The sequence below is a fragment of the Macaca fascicularis genome, chromosome 19 (assembly GCF_037993035.2).
Source record: "Macaca fascicularis isolate 582-1 chromosome 19, T2T-MFA8v1.1".
Taxonomy (NCBI): domain Eukaryota; kingdom Metazoa; phylum Chordata; class Mammalia; order Primates; family Cercopithecidae; genus Macaca; species Macaca fascicularis.
Window position 1 is genome coordinate 5,421,310 of NC_088393.1, and position 22,784 is coordinate 5,444,093.

The 22,784-nt window shown below is 55.2% G+C and overlaps 2 protein-coding genes across 12 annotated transcripts in view; both read right to left on the minus strand.

The window, feature by feature from the left end:
- Positions 1-415: 415 nt before the first annotated feature.
- Positions 416-13,505, minus strand: MYDGF (myeloid derived growth factor). 2 transcript variants are annotated; one of them, XM_005587582.4, is made up of 6 exons: positions 13,325-13,505; positions 11,579-11,629; positions 9,064-9,125; positions 3,865-3,946; positions 3,121-3,193; positions 416-934 (listed from the first exon to the last, which is right to left on the minus strand). In XM_005587582.4, the coding sequence occupies exons 1-6, from the start codon at positions 13,496-13,498 to the stop codon at positions 855-857; spliced, it is 522 nt and encodes a 173-aa protein (XP_005587639.1). In that variant the 5' UTR covers positions 13,499-13,505; the 3' UTR covers positions 416-854. The 2 variants fall into 2 exon arrangements, with proteins under 2 accessions (XP_005587639.1, XP_073881536.1); XM_074025435.1 differs by lacking the exon at positions 3,865-3,946.
- A 3,193-nt stretch (positions 13,506-16,698) lies between these two features.
- The window catches only part of DPP9 (dipeptidyl peptidase 9), a 50,684-nt gene continuing 44,598 nt past the window's right edge, over positions 16,699-22,784 (minus strand). For all 10 annotated transcript variants that reach the window (XR_012428261.1, XR_012428260.1, XR_012428259.1 and 7 more), the window contains 2 exons: positions 21,614-21,725; positions 16,699-18,124 (listed from right to left, as the gene is read on the minus strand). Coding sequence is in view for 3 of the 10 variants with exons in the window: in XM_045380600.3 (XP_045236535.2) it covers positions 18,032-18,124; positions 21,614-21,725 (205 nt within the window). In the remaining 7 variants the exon portion in view is untranslated. The remainder of the gene's footprint in view (positions 18,125-21,613; positions 21,726-22,784) is intronic.

Below are 22,784 nucleotides of genomic sequence, written 5' to 3' on the forward strand. Positions count from 1 at the left end.
CTTGAACCTGGGAGGCAGACGCTGCAGTGAGCCGAGATGGTGCCATTGCACTCCAGCCTGGGTGACAAGATGGAAACTCTGTCTAAAAAAAAAAAAAAAAAAAAAAAAAAACACACTAAGGGGAAACAACGCCCACAGGCTGCGGAGGGCAGGTCGGCCTTGCAACATCCTCCTGGGCTGGGGCCTCTGGCAGGCACAGGAACCTGAGTGTGCAGCATGTAGGAGGCCCAGGGACAGCGAGTGCCAAGGGGGGAAGGAGGCAAGTTCACATACAGCCACCTTGGGATCCAGTGCTTTGATGCCTGCAGAGAAGTCCCACCCAGAGACACCACCCACCTGCCCTCAATGGGGCAGTGTCAGCCGCGTCTGAGCCCCCGACGCACAATGGCCAGCCGGGAGGGCCCAGGCTGTGGGGTTGCTTTTTAACGTTCTTATTTATTTAAATATGAAAAAACATTTAATCTCTTCCCAGTTCATCTGAAAGGAGGTCCGTCCCCTGGGTAAACAGAGGAAAGCAGTTCTGAGGGTTGGGGGGAGCATGGCTGCTTTCCCCAGCGTGGCCCCCGTGTTCCCCACCCTCTTTGTGCCCCGGATCTGCGATCCTGAGTCCAGAAGAGCTCAGCAGGAAGCGGGGACTGGGAAGCTGTTGGGAGCCAGGAGGGCCCCGGGGCCTCTGTTCTCTGCCCCAGGGCTTCAGCCACCCTGCAAGTCCCTCCGGACAAGGCAACGTCAGCCCAGGCAGAAAACTTAAGAGTCCCTCCTAGAAAACCAGTGATGTGCTGGCCTTTTCAGGGCCACAGGCCCCTTCAGCTTCACCAGAGATGAGAAGGTGCCGCCCGCAACAGGGCTGCTGGTCACAGCTCAGTGCGTGATGCCTTGGCCACAATCACCAGCTTGGACAGCTCGGCCTTGAAAGCCCCGGGCCTGTGAGCCACTACAAGAAAGAAACACATGGTTGCGCCCTGAACGTTGAAAATTCTCAGAAGTCCTGAGGATTTGGGGTGGGGTCCACGGTGGGGGCTGAGCAGGGAAGGGGAGCAGTCTCCAAAGCAGACTCCCATGTGAAAAGGCCCCAGGCTCTGAAAGTCTTACAGGTGATAAGACAGGAAAATGGTGGTGTGGAGGGTGAGGTCGGTGGGGCTAACAGAGGTGGCAGGCAGCGGGAAGCCACAGAAAGACCTGAAGTGGGAAGAACCCTGGTCATTTGTGCCATGTTGTTGAGAAGAGATGCAGAAAGGGGCCAGAAGCAGCCCAGGAAGGAGATGATCCCGGCCTGAACAGGATGCAGGGTGGGTCAGGCTGCAAGACCTCCTGCTCAGTGGGTGAACCTGTCTGAGGCCCACATGACACTTCTCCAGCAGGGTCAGAACTCTGGCTTCCACTGCTACACCCAAGTCTCCTGGCCCTACCTGCTCTGTCCACTCCCTCGCCTCCCACCCTTGCCCCAGCTCGGCACCTCCGATTCCTCTTTCTGCTTAGCACTGGCCCCATGCAGCTGAACATGGCTTGAGGACACTGGTGCTGCTCAGGCAACCAAAGGAGGACCCTGATGTTTCCCAGTGACCCCTGCAGCTTCCCCTCGGCATGCCACGGTCCCAACTTCAAAGCCCTGATGGCTTCTACTTTATTTCATTTATTTATTTTATTTATTTTTTTGAAATGAGAGTCTTTCTCTGTTGCCCAAGCTGGAGTGCAGTGCTACGGTCTCGACTCACTGCAACCTCCGGCTCCTGAGTTCAAGCGATTCTCCTGTCTCCACCTTCTGACTAGCTGGGATTACAAGCATGTGCCAACATACCCGGCTAATTTTGGTATTTTTAGTAGAGACGGGATTTCACCACCTTGGCTAGGCTGGTCTGGAACTCCTGGCCTCCCAAAGTGCTGGGATTACAGGTGTTAGCCACCACGCCCAGCCCTGTTTATTGTTTTTGAGACAGTCTTACTCTGATGCCCAGGCTGGAGTCCAGTGGTGCGAACATAGCTCAATGCAGCCTCAACCTCCTGGGCTCAAGTGATCCTCCTCAAACTCCTGACCTCAAGTGATCTGCCCACCTCTGTCTCCCAGAGTGCTGGGATGACAGGCGTGAGCCACCACGCCCAGCCTAATTTAAAAAAACTTTTGGCCGGGCGCGGTGGCTCAAGCCTGTCATCCCAGCACTTTGGGAGGCCGAGACGGGCGGATCAGGAGGTCAGGAGATCGAGACCATCCTGGCTAACACGGTGAAACCCTGTCTCTACTAAAAAATACAAAAAACTAGCCGGGCGAGGTGGCGGGCGCCTGTAGTCCCAGCTACTCGGGAGGCTGAGGCAGGAGAATGGCGGGAACCCGGGAGGCGGAGCTTGCAGTGAGCTGAGATCCGGCCACAGCACTCCAGCCTGGGCGACAGAGCGAGACTCTGTCTCAAAAAAAAAAAAAAAAAAAAAAAAGGCCGGGCGCGGTGGCTCAAGCCTGTAATCCCAGCACTTTGGGAGGCCGAGGCGGGTGGATCACGAGGTCAGGAGATCGAGACTATCCTGGCTAACATGGTGAAACCCCGTCTCTACTAAAAATACAAAAAACTAGCCGGGCGTGGTGGCGGGCGCCTGTAGTCTCAGCTACTTGGGAGGCTGAGGCGGGAGAATGGCGTGAACCCGGGAGGCGGAGCTTGCAGTGAGCCGAGATCACGCCACTGCACTCCAGCCTGGGAGACAGAGCGAGACTCCGTCTCAAAAAAAAAAAAAAAAAAAAATTTTGTAGAGACAGGGTCTTGCTACGTTGCCCAAGCTGGTCTTGACCTCCTGGGCTCAAATGATCCCCCACCTTAGCCTCCTGAGCAGCTGGGATAACAGGCATGAGCCACCGCGCCCAGCTAAGATAAAGTTCTAGTGGCACACAGCCATACCCGTTCATGGACATACTGTCTGCATCAGCTTTGTGCCACAATGGCGCAGCTCAGACAGAACGTACAGTGCCACAAAGCTGAAGATATTGATGAGGTGGCCTTTACAGAACCAGTTTGTGGATGCCTGGTCTACAGTCTCCAGGGACCCCTATGGCCGACCCCCCTCTCCAAACCGCCCCGATTGCCCGCCCTTGGATGGGGGTGTCGTCACCTCTACTCCATCCCCATCTTTCCATACCTGCTGTTTTGGTCACTTCAAATTCCTCCGTTTTCAGGGGGACATCGCTTTCCCTTTCAAATGCAGCTTTAGACTGAAAGAGAACGAGCGGAAACTTTACCAGGGCCACTTCAACGCTCATCATTAGAACGATTCAGTTTGCTTTCCAAAGAAGCACAGACTAAAGCTTTGTGCTTTTACTAAAGAGGGAGAGGAGACTTTTTTGTTTTTGAGCCAGGGCCTCACTCTACTGTCCAGGCTGGAATGCAGCAGTGCAATCATAGCTCACTGCAGCCTCAAAGTCCTGGACTCAAGTGATCCTCCTGCCTTGGCCTCCTGAGTAGCTGGGACTACTGGTGCACAGTAACACATCTGGCTATTTTTTTAACTTTTGGTAGATATAGGGTCTTGCTATGTTGCCTAGGCTGGTATCAAATTCCTGGCCTCAAGCAATCCTCCTGCCTCAGCCTCCCAAAGTGCTGGGATTACTGGCGTTGAGCCACCGCACCTGGCCTGGAGAAGTCTTTTCTGGCATATACAAGAGAAGCCAGCAGCAGCAGGTTGCCAACCTCCCCGTGTCCCGGCGCCTCCTGGTCTGGGGGCGTCTGTGTGCCAGGTTCCTCCAAATTACATACCCTACCTCTGCAGGATTCGCTGTCCCCTCTCCTCCCTGTCCCCACGGAGCCCTCTCGTGGCGGGACATCTCACAGCTGCCCCAGTGCACAGAAACCACACTCAGAGCCTGCCCCACCCCAAGATACTCACGTAGGCCATGGCGTACTCGATTTCGGCGCCTCGCACCTCTGCCTTGAACTGTGTGAAGTACAGATAGGACTTCCCCTGGGGCCTGCAGAGGAAGGGGGGCGAGGGGGTCAGGCCAGGCCTGCTGGGTCTGGGTCTGTGAGCCCTGGAAGTAGCCCCACCAGGGACCTGGGCTGGGGTCAGCAAGTCTCATGCCTGCTTCTCAACATGGACACCATTCCCGAACACTGCTGACTGGGAAGGATGGATAGGGCCCTCTCAACATCAGAGCCTCTTTCCTTTGTGTCAGAATGTTTTGGGTTTTTTTTTGGAGACGAGTCTCACTCTGTTGCCCAGGCTGGATTGCAAGGGCACAGTCTCACTCACTGTGGCCTCTGCCTCCGGGGTTTAAGTGATTCTCCTGCTTCAGCCTCCCTTGTAGCTGGGATTACAGGCACCTGCGACCACACCCGACTAATTTCGGTATTTTTAGTAGAAACGGGATTTCACCATGTTGGTCAGGCTGGCCTGAACCCCTGCCCTCAAGTGATCTGCCCGCCTGAGCCTCCCAGAGGGCTGGGATTAGAGGCGTGAGCCACCGTGCCTGGCCCCTTTGTGCCAGAATGTTCTTCCAGCTCATTCACAGACATGCCTCTCTCCTCTGTGGGCTCGGAGCTGCTCTGGGACAGGACCCCATGTCCATTCACTGCACATGGCTTCTCGGGTGCCGACAGCAATCCAGGTACTACGATGGGGGCTAGGGCTGGACAATGAGAGGACAGTAAAGGCTTCCCAGAGGGCGCTGACTAGGAAGTACAGAAGTTAACTAGGAAGTGGGGAGGAGCATCTGCCCAGGTCTCTAGGAGGCTACTAACGGGGGCTTCTAAGGAACTGGAGTGGCAGAAGGTGCCGGAAGGTGACAGCAGGGGATGATGGCATCTCTGGTGTGAAGAGAGTGTGATGGGGATGGAGGAGCAGCAGGGCGGCCATTTCTGTGGAAGCCCTGGCTGCGGTTCTATGTGCATGGGTGGGGCGAGGGTATCCAGGGAGCCCCTAGATTCTTCTTTAAGCCCTAGCACTGCCAACAGGCCTGGTCAGGGAGGGTCCAGTCACTGTCTGAGATGGGGAGGCCTGGGGTGGCAGGTCTCCGGGGCTGAGCATGCCCCTGGGGAGCTTTTGTGGGGGTTGGACAGGAGGATTCAGGCTCAAGGTGAGCCCAGCCACCATCCCAGCTGCTCCAGGCCTGCACCTGCCCAGATGCTTTCTGGGGAGCCGGCACTCAGGGCTCAGGGGTCCGTGCGGGGCAGTGGCCTGCACAGACAATGGTGACCGTGGGCTTCCCCGTGACTACAGGGCGACCTCTGCAGGGTCTCTCTGGGGTGATGGGGCCTGTCTCCTGTCAATGACCCTGCTGATGCCTCCTGGGCTGGCCTTGGCCTGCCTGTGACGCAGCCAGTCCCATGGAGTGGGTGAGAATCTCCCCAGAAATGACTGGGTGAACACCTGCTGTTTGTAAAGCACCCTTCAGGGGATGGCGGGACAACGCCCACAGGAGGCAGCAAATCACACCCTGTCCTTCAATCAAACGTCGCCACTCCCTGATCTCCATCTCTCATTTGTCAACGTGCTTTAACCTACCACAGCGGTGGAACTACAGCTTGGACTTCTCCCTCCAAAGTGTCTGCACAAAATAAATGCTCAAGAAATACCCACCATTTGGGCTGAGACATTCTGGGCCAAGGATCAGGGAAGAAGGGACAAGATTCCTGAAGCCCCTGACCTCCTCCCCACTAGGGGCCCGACGGCTTCCTTCCCTTCATGTCCTTTCCCAGATCAAGCTGGGATTTAGGCAGTGGAGTTACGAGAATGAGTGGGACAAGTGGAGCTGGATAAGCCCATAAACCATGAGCCTGACTGAGGATAGCAGCAGAGGCCGAACCAGGCAGTGCCTGGGGAGACTTGGGGAGGGGCTGCGGACCCAGACGCGTGTGTGTTTGGGCAGATGGAAGAGAGGCACAGCTTTTGTGTGATTCCCAGATGTCTGCACCCCAAGAAGGCTATGAGCCATCAGGCTGGTCCTTCAGAGAACATGCTGGTAAAGACACGCCTGAGGGGAAACAGGAGGTCATGCTGGGGTCCCTGCAGGCGCCAGCTGGGGCCCCTTCTGGCGGGACACACTCCCTGGGAGATGGCATCATCCAAACCTCCACGGCCATTACCCCACAGACTCCCACACCTGTCACTGGCTTAGCTCGTCCCCAGTCCAGACCTGCACCAGCTCCGCCAGTTCCACCAGGACTCTTCCCAGCATCTCCCTCCTCCTCCCACCCCAGCTGGCTGATTCCACAGTCTCCAATCTGTGCCCTCCCCATCCACCCTGTCCTCATTCTACAGCTTCCAATCTACCCTCCCCACCCAGCCTATCCTCATTCTACACAGCCTCCAATCCCCTCTCCACCCACCCCGTCCTCCTTCCACACAGCCTCCAATCCCCTCTCCACCCACCCCATCCTCATTCTACACAGCCTCCAATCCCCTCTCCACCCAGCCCATCCTCATTCCACACAGCCTCCAATCCCCTCTCCACCCAGCCCATCCTCATTCCACACAGCCTCCAATCCCATCTCCACCCACCCCATCCTCATTCCACACACCCTCCAATCCCGTCTCCACCCACCCCATCCTCATTCCACACAGCCTCCAATCCCGTCTCCACCCACCCCATCCTCATTCCACACAGCCTCCAATCCCGTCTCCACCCACTCCATCCTCATTCCACACACCCTCCAATCCCCTCTCCACCCACCCCATCCTCATTCTACACACCCTCCAATCCCATCTCCACCCACCCCATCCTCGTTCTACACACCCTCCAATCCCCTCTCCACCCACCCCATCCTCGTTCCACACAGCCTCCAATCCCGTCTCCACCCACCCCATCCTCATTCTACACAGCCTCCAATCCCCTCTCCACCCACCCCATCCTCATTCCACACACCCTCCAATCCCGTCTCCACCCACCCCATCCTCATTCCACACACCCTCCAATCCCCTCTCCACCCACCCCATCCTCATTCCACACACCCTCCAATCCCGTCTCCACCCACCCCATCCTCATTCTACGCACCCTCCAATCCCGTCTCCACCCACCCCATCCTCATTCCACACACCCTCCAATCCCCTCTCCACCCACCCCATCCTCATTCTACACAGCTTCCAATCCCATCTCCACCCAGCCCATCCTCATTCCACACAGCCTCCAATCCCGTCTCCACCCATCCCATCCTCATTCTACACAGCCTCCAATCCCGTCTCCACCCACTCCATCCTCATTCTAAACAGCCTCCAATCCCCTCTCCACCCAGCCCATCCTCATTCCACACAGCCTCCAATCCCCTCTCCACCCAGCCCATCCTCATTCCACACAGCCTCCAATCCCATCTCCACCCACCCCATCCTCATTCCACACACCCTCCAATCCCGTCTCCACCCACCCCATCCTCATTCTACACAGCCTCCAATCCCATCTCCACCCAGCCCATCCTCATTCCACACAGCCTCCAATCCCGTCTCCACCCAGCCCATCCTCATTCTACACAGCCTCCAATCCCGTCTCCACCCACCCCATCCTCATTCTAAACAGCCTCCAATCCCCTCTCCACCCAGCCCATCCTCATTCCACACAGCCTCCAATCCCCTCTCCACCCAGCCCATCCTCATTCCACACAGCCTCCAATCCCATCTCCACCCACCCCATCCTCATTCCACACACCCTCCAATCCCGTCTCCACCCACCCCATCCTCATTCCACACAGCCTCCAATCCCGTCTCCACCCACCCCATCCTCATTCCACACACCCTCCAATCCCCTCTCCACCCACCCCATCCTCATTCTACACACCCTCCAATCCCATCTCCACCCACCCCATCCTCGTTCTACACACCCTCCAATCCCCTCTCCACCCACCCCATCCTCGTTCCACACAGCCTCCAATCCCGTCTCCACCCACCCCATCCTCATTCTACACACCCTCCAATCCCCTCTCCACCCACCCCATCCTCATTCCACACAGCCTCCAAACCCCTCTCCACCCACCCCATCCTCATTCCACACACCCTCCAATCCCCTCTCCACCCACCCCATCCTCATTCTGCACAGGCTTCAATCTGGGCACACCCCCTACCCCCGACTCCGTCCTTGTCGGTGCCTGGAGGGGCTCCCTGCCTCAGTCTGCCTCCTTCAGTCAGAGGGATATGAGCTCCACAGGTTCCTGCAGGGAGCCCTATGGAATGGGACTCAGCCAGGAAAAGAAACGAGGCTGACACACGCCTCAGCACGGATAAGCCTTGAGGATGTCACGCTCAGTGAGAGAAACCAGACACCAAAGGCCACACAGGGAGGGTCTGACCCCATTTCTATGCAATGTCCAGGACAGGCCCATCCATAGAGACAGGAGGGAGATGCGTGGCTGCCATGTGCTGGGAAGGGGAATGACTCTGATGGGAACAGTTTATTTTCAGGGGATGAAAATGTTCTGGATGCAGAGGTCTGGCTGCACACCTCTGAGAAAGTACTACATGCAGCTGAATTGTGAGCTTAAAATGCTGTGTTTTATGGAATTTTATCTCAATTTTTAAACATTGCCAAAAAGGGCCAGGCATGGTGGCACACGCCTATAATCCCAGCTACTCAGGAGGCTGAGGGAGGAGAATCGCTTGAACCCAGGAGGCGGATGTTGCAGTGAGCCAAGATTGCACCACTGCACTCCAGCCTGGGCAACAGATGGAGACTCTATCCCCCAACCCCCCCCAAAAAAAAAAAAAAAGAAAGAAAACTTGCCAAAAAGCCCTTTGGTGAGTTCGTGTCACCCTCAGGGGAGGGTGGAGCCCCTCGGGGCCTTCCTGGGCCCTGGTCGATGCTCCGTACCCTCTGAGCTGCTTCTCCTTTTCCTGGGACGTTGCCCCGCACAGGCTCCCCTAGTCTCCCCCAGACCTTCTCAGCCTCTGCATCAGTGCACTTCCTTGGGAAGCAGTCGCGCCCCAGCCACCCCCCACCTGCACGTGCATGAGTCCCCCTGCTGGCCTATCTTCCCCTCCAGGGGTGCCGGCCCCATCTGTCTGGCCGTCCTTGTCCTCTCTCGTTCCCTGCCTTCCGAAGCAGCTCCCGGGGCCAGCGGGCAGGCCAACGGCAGCCGGAGATGCCATCCCCACCCCGAGCCTCACCTCCAGATGGTGCAGGTGAAGTGCTGGTGGTCTTCGCTGGTCCCCAGACTCATCTGCCATTGCTGGGGAGAGAACACAGCGTGGGTCAGCGCCGGACACACAGGTGCTCTCGCAGAGTTCCAGGTGTGCCTCTGATTCTACAGTCAGGCCACCTCTTCTGTACCTCCCAATTCAGGGGCTTGCCACTATATCCCCTGCCCCGCCCTCCTGGTGGCCTGGGGTTTGCTGTCCATCTGTGATCAGGGAGCCTGCCTGCGCCACATCCTTCCCATAAAAGTGGTGCCTCAAATGAGAACCACCCCAAGGTGGCTCCCAAGGATGGGGAGATAAGAACAACGTTTTTTTGTTTCTGAGACGGAGTCTCTCTCTGTGGCTTGGGCTGGGGTGCAGTGGCAGGATCTCGCCTCACTGCAACCTCCACCTCCTGGGCTCAAGCAATCTTCCCACCTCAGTCTCCCAAGTAGCTGGGACCACATCCAGCTAATTTCTGTGTTTTGCAGAATCACTGTCTTGCCAATATTGCCCAGACTAGTCTCAACCTCCTGGCCTCAAGCAATCCTCCTACCGTGGCCTCCCAAAGTGGTGAGATTACAGATGTAAGTCACCACGCCAGGCCTAAGAACAACTCTTAAACATATAAAAGTATGTCCAACATCGTTTATGAAAAAAAAAAAAACGAAACGCAAGCTGAACTACAGTGATACCTTTTTCTCCTAGGTCAGAAGGGCAGAAGGCCCACTGTCTGCTAACACACCATATGGGTGTGAAAACCAAGGCTATCCCGAGTTGTCGGTGGAGCTGCAACAGGTACAAACAAAAGGGAAAATGCAGGCCGGGCGTGGTGGCTCACGCCTGTAATCCCAGCACTTTGGGAGGCCGAGGCGGGATGATCACTTGAACCCAGGAGTTCAAGACCAGCCTGGACAACATAGTGAGATCCCCCATCTCTAAAATGACTAGCATCTTGCAGGATGTGACCACTGGGGAACCTGGTTAAAGGGTACTTGGATCTCTCTGTAGGATTTCTTTTTTTTTTTTTTTTTTTTGAGACGGAGTCTCCCTGTGTCGCCCAGGCTGGAGTGCAGTGGCGCGATCTCGGCTCACTGCAAGCTCCACCTCCCGGGTTCACGCCATTCTCCCGCCTCAGCCTCCGAGTAGCTGGGACTACAGGCGCCCGCCACCTCGCCTGGCTAGTTTTTTTTGTATTTTTAGTAGAGACGGGGTTTCACCATATTAGCCAGGATGGTCTCGATCTCCTGACCTCGTGATCCACCTGCCTCGGCCTCCCAAAGTGCTGGGATTACAGGCTTGAGCCACCGCGCCCGGCCGAGACAGGGTTTCACCATGTTGGCCAGGCTGGTCTCGAGCTCCTGACTTCAGGTGATTCGCCAGCCTTGGCCTCCCAAAGTGCTGGGATTATAGGCATGAGCCACTGTGCCCGGCCCAAATCATTCTTACTGGCTCTTCTGCCACCAGCTGGAGAAAACAGCAAGCAAGGAAATGGGGACCTTGGTCTTCGAACCACAAGTAACTGCATTCTGTCAACTAAGAGCTTGAAGGAGAGGATTCTTCTCCCAGACCAGAGACTTTTTTTTTGAGACAGGGTCTTGCTCTGTTGCCCAGTAGCACAATCACGGATCACTACAGCCCCGACCTCCTGGGCTCAAGTGATCCTCCTACCTCAGTCTCCCAAGTAGCTGGAACCATAGATGCACGCCACCACATTCAGCTAATTTTAAAATTTTCTGTTAATTTCATGCTCTTAGAGACGGGGCATGAGCCACCATGCCTTGCCTGTGATACCTTTATTTATTATTTACTTTTTGAGAGAGTCTCACTCTGTTGCCCAGGCTGGAATGCAGTGGCACAATCTTGGCTCACTGTAACCTCTGCCTGCTGGGTTCAAGTGATTCTCCTGCCTCAGCCTCCTGAGTGGCTGGGACTACAGGCGTGTGCCACCATACCCAGTTAATTTTTGTATTTTTTGTAGAGATGGGGTTTTGCCATGTTGGCCAGGCTGGTCTCAAATTCTGACCTCAGGTGATCTGCCCACCTCAGCCTCCCAAAATGCTGGGATTACAGGCATGAGGTATCATGCCCGGCCTGTGATACTTCGAGTTTGGTTTTATGAAGCACACAGCTGAGCTGACCCAGACTTCTGACCTACAAAGCTATGAGATAATAAATGGGTGCTCTGTTTTAAGCCCCTAAGCTGTGATAACTTGTTACACTACACATAAAATACAACACCCCAACAGATGCTCATGGGGATGGCAGACTCCCATTTTCCATCCCTCCTTTTGTCCAGACATTTGCTTGCTCTGTGAAATAATGACAGCAGAATCTGTCATCACTGTTTAATGCCAATACTCTCCCTTTTTATTGGTTTAGGAAGAATCATTCAATGAGTGTAAGGTGATGTATGTGAGACCCAACCCTGTTGTCTGCTACAGAACATCTCCATACAACAACGGATACTGTCACAGTAAGCTAGAAGGAATTTTGAACAACTCACCTCATTCGTCCCTCCTTGAGAGGCATAAGTGAACATACACGTATATTTGTCCTAGAGAATGAAAGAAAAAGAAAGATCTGATAGAAGGAAATTTTTATTTTGTTTAATAGACGGGATCTTGCTGTCACCTAAGCTGGAGTGCTGGGGCATAATCACAGCTCACTGCAGCCTCAAACTCCCAGGTTTGAGCGATCCTCCTGCCTCAGCCTCTCAAGTAACTGAGACAATAGGTGCGCAACCACCACACCCAACTAATTTTCCTTTCTTTTTCTTTTTTCTTTTTTTTGAGGCAGAGTCTTGTTCTGTCACCCAGGCTGAAGTGGGATGATCTCAGTTCACTGCAACCTCTGCCTCCCGGGTTCAAGCGATTCTCCTGCCTCAGCCTCCCATGTAGCTGGGATTTACAGGCGCTTGCCACCACGCTTGGCTAATTTTTCATATTTTTGTAGCGATGGGTTTTGCCATGGGACATGGGGACCCTGGACAAGTGAAAACTTTTCTGAGCCTCTATTTTCTCTCTGTTTCTCTTTTTTATCTGAAGCATTTTCTCATCCGTATCTTGGGCGTAACATATAAAGGACTTGGCATCACACCTAGCTTTAAGGAAGTAGTCAGCAAACCAGCCTGGCACGGTGGTTCATACCTGTAATCCCAGCACTTTGGGAGGCCACGGCAGGCAGACGCCTTGAGATCAGGAGTTCAAGACCAGCCTGGCCAACATGGTGGAACTCCATTGCTACTTACACAAAAATTGGCCGGGCACGGTGGATCATGCCTGTAATCCCATCACTTTGGGAGGCCAAATTGGGAGGATCACCTGTGGTCAGAAGTTCGAGACCGCTAGTTAACATGGTTAAACTCCCTCTCTACTAAAAATACAAAAATTAGCTGGGCATGGTGGTGCATGCCTGTAATCCCAGCTACTCGGGAGGCTGAGGCAGGAGAATCACTTGAACTTAGGAGGCAGAGGCTGCAATGAGCCAAGATCACGCCACTGCACTCCAGCCTGGGCGACAGAGTGAGACTCCATCTCAAAAAACAACAACAACAAGAATTATCCGGGTGTGGTGGCACGCGCCTATAATCCCAGTTATTGGGGAGGCTGAGGCAGAATTGCTTGAACCCAGAAGCCAGAGGTTGCAGTGAGCCGAGATCCCGCCACTGCACGTAAGTCTGAAAAAATGAAGTAGTCAAAAACCAGTAAGGATATCATTATTACAGGCGGGGAAAGGGAGGCTGAGAGGGGAAGAGACTTTGCTGATAAGCTGATAACCCTTACAGGGCTGAAGACCCGGCCTCACTTCCTCGGTGAGGGGGGATCTTGTGCAACGGAAGGAAGAGGAACTTCCTCCCTCGTCGGAGCTGCAGCGACTGACTTCCTTCAGGCCCAGGAGGGCAGATGCCCCTTAGCCTCCTGCCGCTCCCATCACTGCCCCCTCCCCACCTCTGCGTCTGGAGGGCAGGGTTGCCTGGACACTCTAGGCAGGTGACAAGTGATCACGCCCCCTCAACGCCGCTGGCGCCCACAAGGCACAGCTCCCCATGAGTTCAGTCCTGCCCCAGTGGTGACCCCGGTCTCAATGTGCCGCGCTCACCAATCAGCCTCCAACCCTAACAAACCGCACCCCTTCCTCAGTACCCACCTCCACGGTCCGCGCCCCTTCCTCAGGCCACGCCCCCAGTACTCCGCGCCCCCTCCCCCGGCCTGCCAGCACTCGAAATACCCGGGACGGCGGTGGCACGTACCCCCGGGCCCACGTTATGGGAGAAGGAATGCACGACGCCGCCGGGCCGCACGTCAAACGCCACCGTCGTGGGCTCGGACACCGCCTCCGCCGGGCTCAGCGCCACGGCCCCTAGGAGCAGCGCAGCCCACAAGCTCGCGCCTACGCCGTTCCACCCTCCGCTGGGCGCCGCCATGTTGGACAAGGGTCCTCAGGGCAAGGGCGGGCGGACGGGGCGCGGCGAGGGACACGTGGGGCGTCCGCTGGAGGCCACGTCGGCGTAGGCTGTATCACGTGACCTGGCGCTCCCCGCCCGGGGCCGCCATCTTGGGGGCAGGACTTTGCCGAGGGGCTGCTTACCCCTAGAGACCCTGCGTAACCGGGCGGTCATTGGAGGGTCCCTCAGGTGGTAATGGAGTTCGTTTCGGGGGCTCAGGATCCCTCACCAGCCGTGTGGCTGACTGCAGCTCTTTCAGTTAGGAAATGTACAGGGAGTGAGGGAAATCGAAAGTCACCATTAAGCGAACTTCTCATAATCGTTGCAGTCAAGATGTGTGTGCATCGATATTCAAAATTAGCGGGGGGAAAGTAGGATGAGAAGCAGGATACTTGCTTTTGTTTCCCTCTTGTTGCCCAGGCTGGAGTGCAGTGGCGCGATCTCGGCTCACTTGTAACCTCCGCCTCCCGGGTTCAAGTGATTCTCCTGCCTCAGCCTCCCGAGAGGCTGGGACTACAGGTGTGCGCCACCACGCCCGGCTAATTTTTGTATTTTTGGTAGAGACAGGTTTTCACCATGTTGGCCAGGCTGGTCTCGAGTTCCTGACCTCAAGTGATCCGCCTCCCTTAGCCTCCCAAAGTGCTGGGATTACAGGTGTCAGCCATCAAGCCCGACCAGCCTGTGTATTTGTTAATAGGATTATGTGGGTGTTCACTTCCTGGCTTTGATAAACTGGCTTGTCCTAGGGTTACAGACGATGTTCACATTAGGGGCAGTTGGATGAAGCGTGTTAGGAAACCCTACAGTTTCTGCAGGTTTTTTGGGAGGCTAAAATTATTTCAAAATAAAAAGTTAAAAAGAAAATAATCCCTACCTCAAGGAGTTGTTGGGAGGATTAAGTGAGGGAATGAAGTTCCCACACCAGGACGAATCAACTAAGAATTATATATTCTAGCTGTTGCTATCATTAGATCCCAAGTTTTGGGAAGTCATTCTTTGATTACAGACGCCTTAACATTTTAAGAAAACACCAGTGGCCAGGTCTGGAGGGTCAAGAATTAAACTGGTGTTTCCAGTTCTTCCCAACTGGCAAAAAGACAGAATCCAGAGAGAAAACATCAGAGATGACTCCTAAGATGGGTTATAATGCACCCTTCGAGGAAGTAAATCACTCTACTCCATAGCTGAGCCCCAGGGAGGTGAGAAGGATCCCAGTGGAGGCTGACTCCTCTGCCAATGACAGAAGTCCAAGCCAGTTGCCTTTCTGCAGTGGCAGCCTGTTCTAAATTGGGATACCTGCTTGCGTTAGGAAATTTCTTGGCCAGGCGTTACGGGAGTTCATGCCTGTAATTCCAACCCTTCGGGAGGCCAAGGTAGGTGGATTGCTTGACCTCAGGAGTTCTAGACCAGTCTGGGCAACATAGTGAGACCCCATTCCTATATATTTCTCATATGTATATTTTTTAAAGATAGCTGGGCATAGTGGTGGTCGCCTGTAATCCCAGCTACTTGGGAGGTTGGGACAGGAGAATCTCTTCAACCCGGGAGGCAGAGGTTACAGTGAGCTGAGATCATGCCACTACACTCCAGTCTGGGTGACAGAGTAAGACTTCGTCTTAATAAATAAACAAATCTCTTCCTCCATGTAGCTGTCTGTTCCAGACCCATGAGACACTGTCTCCATAAACTGGACAAGCACAGTGCAGCCCTGCTCCTTAGGTGAGTGACACAGCACGGTTCCACTGATGGAGTTCCCATTACCTTACCACGGTGTTCGGCTTTCAGCCTGTCACCATGAAGGATTCGATGCATAGCCAAGCTCTGCTGCTAACAAGGAATTTCAGTTGTGAGCTGTTGGGAGTCCGCTGCTGAACCCAGGCAGGTTGTGTGTATGTGTGTGCATGCCTGTGTGTGTTCTTTCCAGAAAGGTTTCAGCCCCAAGTTTCCCCCACCCACCACAAATCATCACACTAAAAGGATTAAAAGAAAAACAAGGCTGGCCCCAGTACTTTGGGAGGCAGATCACTTTGAGCTCAGGATTTTAAAAACTGCCTGGTCAAGCTGGCAAGACACCGTCCCTATAAAAAATACAAAAACATTAGCTGGGCATGATGGCTTGTGCCTGTAGTCCCACTTACTTGGGAGGCTGAGGCCAGAGGATCACTTGAGCCATGGAAGCAGAGGTTGCAGTGAGCCGAGATCACACCACTGCACTCCAGCCTGGGTGACAGAGTGAAACCCTGTGTCAAAAGAAAAAACAAAAAAACAGAAAAAGAAAACAAGGCTGGGCACAGTGGCTCTTGTAATCTCAACACTTCTCAACACTTTGGGAGGCCAAGGTGGGAGGATCACTTGAGCCCAGGAGGTCGAGGTTGCAGTAAGCTGTGATTATACCACTGCATTCCTGCCTGGGTGACAGAGGAGCAAACAGCAAATTATTCCACAGATCCCACTAATCATGACATGAAGTCTGTCACCTAAAGGACAAGATTCGATCACACGAATATCAGATTTTTCATTTTTTTTTTTTTTTTTTTGAGACATGGTCTTGCTCTGTCGCCCAGGCTGGAATCCACCCACCTTGGCATCCAAAAGTGCTGGGATTACAGGTGTGGGCCACCGCGTTCAGCCTTGTATGTTTTTTTAAGCCCACTTTTTTTTTTTTAAGTGGAAATTTCCAAAGGATGGAGCAAGTGGATCAAGCAGGGCAGTCCATCCCTGCTGTTAGAAACGGAGCCCAGATGCCCCACGCATTGCCAACAGGGTCTCCCTGGGTGTCTTGGCTGTTGGGACAATGTGAGGAGGTCCTTGGCTTGTCATGGTTCTCAGGGTGCAGAGTCTCAGGTAGAAAAGGAGGCGTCAGCCAGGTGAGGATCCAGCATGGAGGATGCTGCAATTTGGGCCCGGGGGGTCAGACCAGGCCACACATGACAGCCAGAGCTGAGTCCCTGGAGACCGGTAGACCTTCCTAGACCAGCGAGGACAGGACTACCCTCATCAGGTGGCTGGGGCCATCCTCTTTGGGTCAGTCTGATCAGGGCATGGTGCCCAGGCAGCCCCAGCACCCCCGCAGTGCTTGAAGTTGGCAGTACCCTTCTGCTGTGTCTTGTCTGTTGCCCCCCGGAAGCCCCTCCCACTCAGGAGCCCCAGGACTTAGAAGGAACCTCAGGCAGGTGACATGTTTCCATCTGGAATCGTTTAATGTGTCTACTTCTTCCACGCATAATTATAAAAGAATAAGAATCGACAAAAATATTTTCTTTCCATAATATGTAGAGGTGGTTTGTTTCTGTTTTTTTTTTTTTTTCTTTTCTTTTTACTTTTTTTTTGCCCGCCCCGGCAGAGCTCTTGGCGGGGAGGGAAAGGGAGGAGGAAATATAACCCTGAGGTGGGGATGGTTCAGCTCCCAACCCCGGAACCCCCGGTGTGTACGGGCCAGGCAGACACATGTGGCCGGGCGGCTGGGCTGGGGAGGGAACAGCCGCCACTGACCAGCAGAGCGTAGAAGTTCGGTGCGTTTCAGTGCCTGCCTGAAAGCTTGGGGACAGGAGGGCTGTCCACAGGTGGTGCCCCCTGTGGGCCCTGGCTGCTCCTCATGTGGGGCCCGCATGACCCTCTGCTCGGGCTTGGGAAGAAATGGAGCCTACCAGGTGCTGGGTTGCAACCCCACTGCCTGGTGTGGACCCCGAGTCTCGATTTAGGCACCCCTTGCTTTCTGTCTTCTGTTTTTTATTTATTGTGAGACGGAGTTTCGCTTTTGTTGCCCAGGCTGGAGTGCAATGATGCAATCTTGGCTCACCGCAACCTCAGCCTTCTAGGTTCAAGCGATTCTCCTGCCTCAGCCTCCCGAGTAGCTGGGATTACAGGCGTGAGCCACCACGCCTGGCTAATTTTTTGTATTTTTAGTAGAGACAGGGTTTCCCCATGTTGGTCAGGCTGGTCTTGAACTCCCGACCTCAGGTGATCCGCCCGCCTCAGCCTCCCAAAGTGCTGGGATTACAGACGTGAGCCACCGCGCCCGGCCTGTCTTTTAAATAATTATGAAAAATATCCCCTCAAACAAAACACAAACATGAATTGGGAAGGCTGGCAGGGGGGACAGGCAATTGCATGCTTGGGTGCTGGGGACGGTGGCTGGCTGGGCCAGGGGACCGAGAGGTCACAGGGAGCCCCGGGTGGAGGGCAGCCCGCTCCTCTGAGTCTCTTCTGGCCTCTCCAGTGCCTATCAGCGTGTGACCTCCTCCTCCCAGAAGGTGGGGAGAGGAGGGGCTGGCCCGAGACCACCATCTCTCTATCTCGGCAACCAAGAAGCAGCGGACATAAAACCCAGGAGCATTTTAAAAAGGATAAAAGGCGTCGGGGCGGTGAAGGCAGCGGCTCCTTGGAGCTGGCCAGCGCGGGGCGGGACAAGGTGCCTCATTGGGGCCCGCGGGCCACTCAGTCCCTTCTGCCTGGTCCCCGCGGAGGCTGCAGCCACTTGTGCTGTGATGTGGCGGCTCCCGGCGGGCAGGCTCAGAGGTATTCCTGTAGAAAGTGCAGCAACGTGACTTCATAGTGCTCGCCCGACTCGGGGCAGCGAATACTGTGTCTCTCGTTGGGGTAGATCTGTGGGAAGACAGGAGGCAGGGCTGGGGGACGTGGCCGGACCCCTCCTCGTCCTAGGCTCCTCCCTTATTCTGGCTCAGGGCATCCAGGAGTGCCCAGGTGCTCTGAGGCCCACGGATCTGGGTTTGAATCCCACCTCAGCTGTTGACTTGCAGTGTCACTCTGGGCCCCTCTCAAAAATGGGGTAAATCCGGACCTCACAGACTCTTTGGGAAGGTTTGGTAAGACAAAGTTTACAAACACCTTGCAGTATGCGCTTGCACAGAGCAAAGATTTAGCAAGAAACCGTGTGCCTCTTTCCCCCAAACCTGCTGACGGGTGAGCAGCTCATCTCTGTGGGTGAGGTGGCTGAGGCTTCAAGCTTCAGGAACATCTGGTGCCCTGGTCTCGCGCCATTTCCACTTTCCAAAAGGCATGTGACTAGCTCTGGGCCTTAGGACAGCTGTCTCGGAGGATTTGTGAAGTGTTTTCTGGGTCCTCTTAGCACCCAAGGGGGGATCAAGCCAAGAGGCAGGCAGGGAGACGGAACTCCCCAGGCTCCTGAGACCTGGCCCAGCCAACACCAGGCCCGGGGGTGGATCCACACAGTGGGTGCAGGTCCTGCCTCTGGCCATGAACGAGGGCTCTGGGGGCACTGATGGACAACCCCTATAGCTCCCCACTGCCCCCTAGGGGTTGGTAGGACCAAGGCATGAAAATAACCCCAGGTTCTCCACAAAGAACTCTGGGACTGGTTGGCAGCAGGGGCAGGTGGCCCATCTGCACCACCTCCTGCCAGTGAGATGGGTTTCTGAACCATACCTTCCTCTCTAGGCTCCTGGCCCCCACCCTTGCCCATCACCCTGGGAATGCACCACGCCACCCACCCACTGGTTTCCCCTCCTCTACTCTTGCCTTCTTTTTTTTTTTTTTTTTTTTTTTTTTTTTTTGAGACGGAGTCTTGCTCTGTCGCCCAGGCTGGAGTGCAGTGGCCAGATCTCAGCTCACTGCAAGCTCCGCCTCCTGGGTTCACGCCATTCTCCTGCCTCAGCCTCTGGAGTAGCTGGGACTACAGGCGCCCGCCACCTCGCCCAGCTAGTTTTTTGTATTTTTTTAGTAGAGACGGGGTTTCACCATGTTAGCTAGGATGGTCTTGATCTTGTGACCTCGTGATCCGCCCATCTCGGCCTCCCAAAGTGCTGGGATTACAGGCTTGAGCCACTGCGCCCGGCCTACTCTTGCCTTCTTTAATCCATCCCTGGATGAATCACGAGTTTGATGACACCATCCCCAACCTAGACCTCTGCGAGGACTTGCCAGTCTGACATCAAGAGCAGCTTCCAGGTCCTGCTGCCCCAGGCACCTCAAGGGCCCACTCCTTCCCCAGCCCAGGCACTGGCACTCCCTGGGGCAGACTCTACTGCCCTTGCCACCAGCCATATGCACATGTTGTGCCCATGCCTTTATGCCACTCTGGGTCCCAGCTGCCTGGTTACTTTTTCCTCTTGGCCTAAGAGGGCAGAGAGAGGGGCTGTCTGGCTCCCCAGTGAGCTTCCAAACCAAGCCCAAGGCCTGGCATGTGACAAATGTGATTTGTGCACAAAGAGGGCCTGGGGCCGCCAGCCACCTGGTCCAGATGTTTTGAGGTCTTTGAAACAGAAGGTGAAGTGCACTCTATCTGTCCCACACAATGCCATGTGCCCACCCCACGGCCTGTCTCATCTCACGTTCCACTTCCTGTGGGGAGGCAGTGAGACAGGACCTGGGGCCCACCCTGCGTGCTGAATGCTTTTCTTTTCTTTTTTCTTTTTTTTTTGGAGATGGAGTCTCGCTCTGCTGCCCAGGCTGGAGTACAGTGGCGTGATCTCGGCTCACTGCAAACTCTGCCTCCCAGGTTCAAGCGATTCTCCTGTCTCAGCCTCCAGAGTAGCTGGGATTACAGGCGCCCACCACCACACTCGACTAATTTTTGTATTTTTAGTAGAGACGGGGTTTTGCCATGTTGGCCAGGCTGGTCTCAAACTCCTGGTCTCAAGTGATCCACCCGCCTCGGCCTCCCAAAGTGCTGGAATTACAGGCGTGAACCACCGCGCCCAGCCTGAATGCTTTTCTGACAGACTTTGGCCCGAGCAGCCTCCCAGGAGGCCGAGTTATCATGTCCGTTTCAAAGACGCAGAAACGAGGTGTAAGAGTAAATGCTATCCCAGCTACCTGGCCCCTGGGAGGGCAGTGGGCTCGGGTCTCAGGCTGGGAAGAGACATCTGAAGTTCTATTCCAGCCCTGCCTGACATCACCCCCGGGGCTGCTTGGGATGTAGGGTGTTGGTGGAGGGTACTGCCAAGAGATCAGCTCATCACACCACAAGGCGGCTCTGCCTCCCTCCTGCTCTGCAGCCCCATTTCCCGACTCTGTTGAAAGGCAACAGGGCGCTCCCCACCGGACAGAGCATGCCGAGGCGCCCAGGAAGCAGAAATTGTCTGCAGTCCACAGGTATAATAAAACCTGGCCCTCTTGCCTCCAAGATACCTCCCGAATCTCCTGCTGGAACAACTATGGACCACGTCCCACTGTCCCCCACAGGCCGTCCACAAAGCAGCCAGAGAAATGTGGGTCAAACGGCAAGCCGCCCCACTCTACACTCTGCTCACAGGGCCGGGACACCTCCCATCACCTTCAGATGGAAATCCAGCCGAAGCCCAACCCCCACCGGGGCCCCGCCCCTCTAGAGCAGAAGCCCCACCCTCCTCACTGAGGCCCCCCATCTCTACAGTGGAAGCCCCACCCTCCTCACCACTGAGGCCCTGCTCCCCGACCGAGCCCCACCCTCTTCACTACAGAGGCCCTTCCTCACACCAAGCCCAACCATTTACTGCAGAAGCCCCACCCACCGCAATACTGAGGCCCCGTCCCTCTGCAGAAGCCCCACACCCCTCGCCAGAGGCCCCGCCCATAACCCATGCCCACCCCTTAGCGCAGAAGCCCCGCCCACCTAGACTGAGCCCCACGTTGCTGCCGAGGCTCCACCCACTCCCCCCACTCTCCTCCCGCTCGGTCCCCCAAGCCTGGCTGGCTCCACTCACTCTAACACCCTTCACTGCTGCCTCCTCAAGGAATGCTTGGCCCCAGCCCCTTAGTAAGGAGCCTACTAGGGCCTTCAGCACCCAGCGGTTTCTTCTACGCAATTTCTCAGTTTCAAATAAAGACCGTCTGTGGGGCAATTTCGGTAAGGGTTCCTCCCTCCATTAGGCCCGGAGCAGGGGTGGGTGTGGCAGCCCCCGACCCCGTGCTCCCAGCACCGAAGGCAGGCGGAACCCTGAGCTGTCAAGACAGGACTGATCCATCAATGGCCCCGGGAGCTGGGAGGGCGGGGGCATGGGGCAGTGGGGTGGGGGGCTGGGAGCCCCAGATCCCCCAGGGAACCCCTGATCACAGTGGGAAGCCACCCCGCCCCGCCCCACCCCATCCCCCACTTCCAGGGCTCTGTCGCCGAAGCCCCCAAGGGCCACCCACCTGGAGCTGGTAAGGTTTCCCTGCTCGGATCAATTGGGAGACGAGGAAGTTTGTGTGGAAAAAGTGCACGTTTTCGTCCAGGAAGCCATGGAGGATGAGCAGGCGGTTGGGCCTGGTAAACAGAGGGGTAAGGATCTGAGGCCAGGGATTGTCTGCGGGGTAGGAAGAGAACTAACTGATCACAAGGTCAGGAGTTTGAGACCAGTCTGGCCAACATGGTGAAACCCCGTCTCTACTAAAAATATATTTTAAAAAAATTAGCCAGGTATGGTGGCAGGTGCCTGAAATCCCAGCTACTTGGGAGGCTGAGGCAGGAGAACTGCTTGAGCCTGGGAGGCAGAGGTTGCAGTGTGCTGAGATCACGCCACTGCACTCCAGCCTGGGCGACAGATCAAGACTGCGTCTCCAAAAAAAAAAAAAAAAAAAAGATTCAGTAGCGGTACACGCCTGTAGTCCAGCTACTCGGCTGGCTGACGTGGGAGGATCGCTTGAGCCCAGGAGGTGGAGGCTACAGTGAGCTATGATCATACCACTGCACTCCAGCCTGGGTGACAGAGCAAGACCCCATCTCTAAATTAAATTGAAAAAACAAAATAAAAATAAAACCCCAGGCCGGGTGCAGTGCCTCATGCCTGTAATCCCAGTACTTTGGGAGGCCAAGCTGGGTAGATTGCTTGAGTCCAGGTGTTTGAGACCAGCTTGGGCAACATGGCAAAACCTTGTCTCTACAAAAATATTTAAAAGGGCCGGGCGCGGTGGCTCAAGCCTGTAATCCCAGCACTTTGGGAGGCCGAGACGGGCGGATCACGAGGTCAGGAGATCGAGACCATCCTGGGTAACACAGTGAAACCCCGTCTCTACTAAAAATACAAAAACTTAGCCGGGCGAGGTGGCAGGCGCCTGTAGTCCCAGCTACTCAGGAGGCTGAGGCAGGAGAATGGCGTGAACCCGGGAGGCGGAGCTTGCAGTGAGCTGAGATCCGGCCACTGCACTCCAGCCTGGGTGACAGAGCGAGACTCCGTCTCAAAAAAAAAAAAAAAAAAAAAAAAAAAAAAAAAAATTTAAAAGTTAGCCAGGCGTGGTGGTGCACACCTGTGGTCCAGCTGAGCCTAAGGCAGGAGGATCACCTGAACCCTGGGAGGGTGCAAAATGAGCTATGATTAAAAAAAAA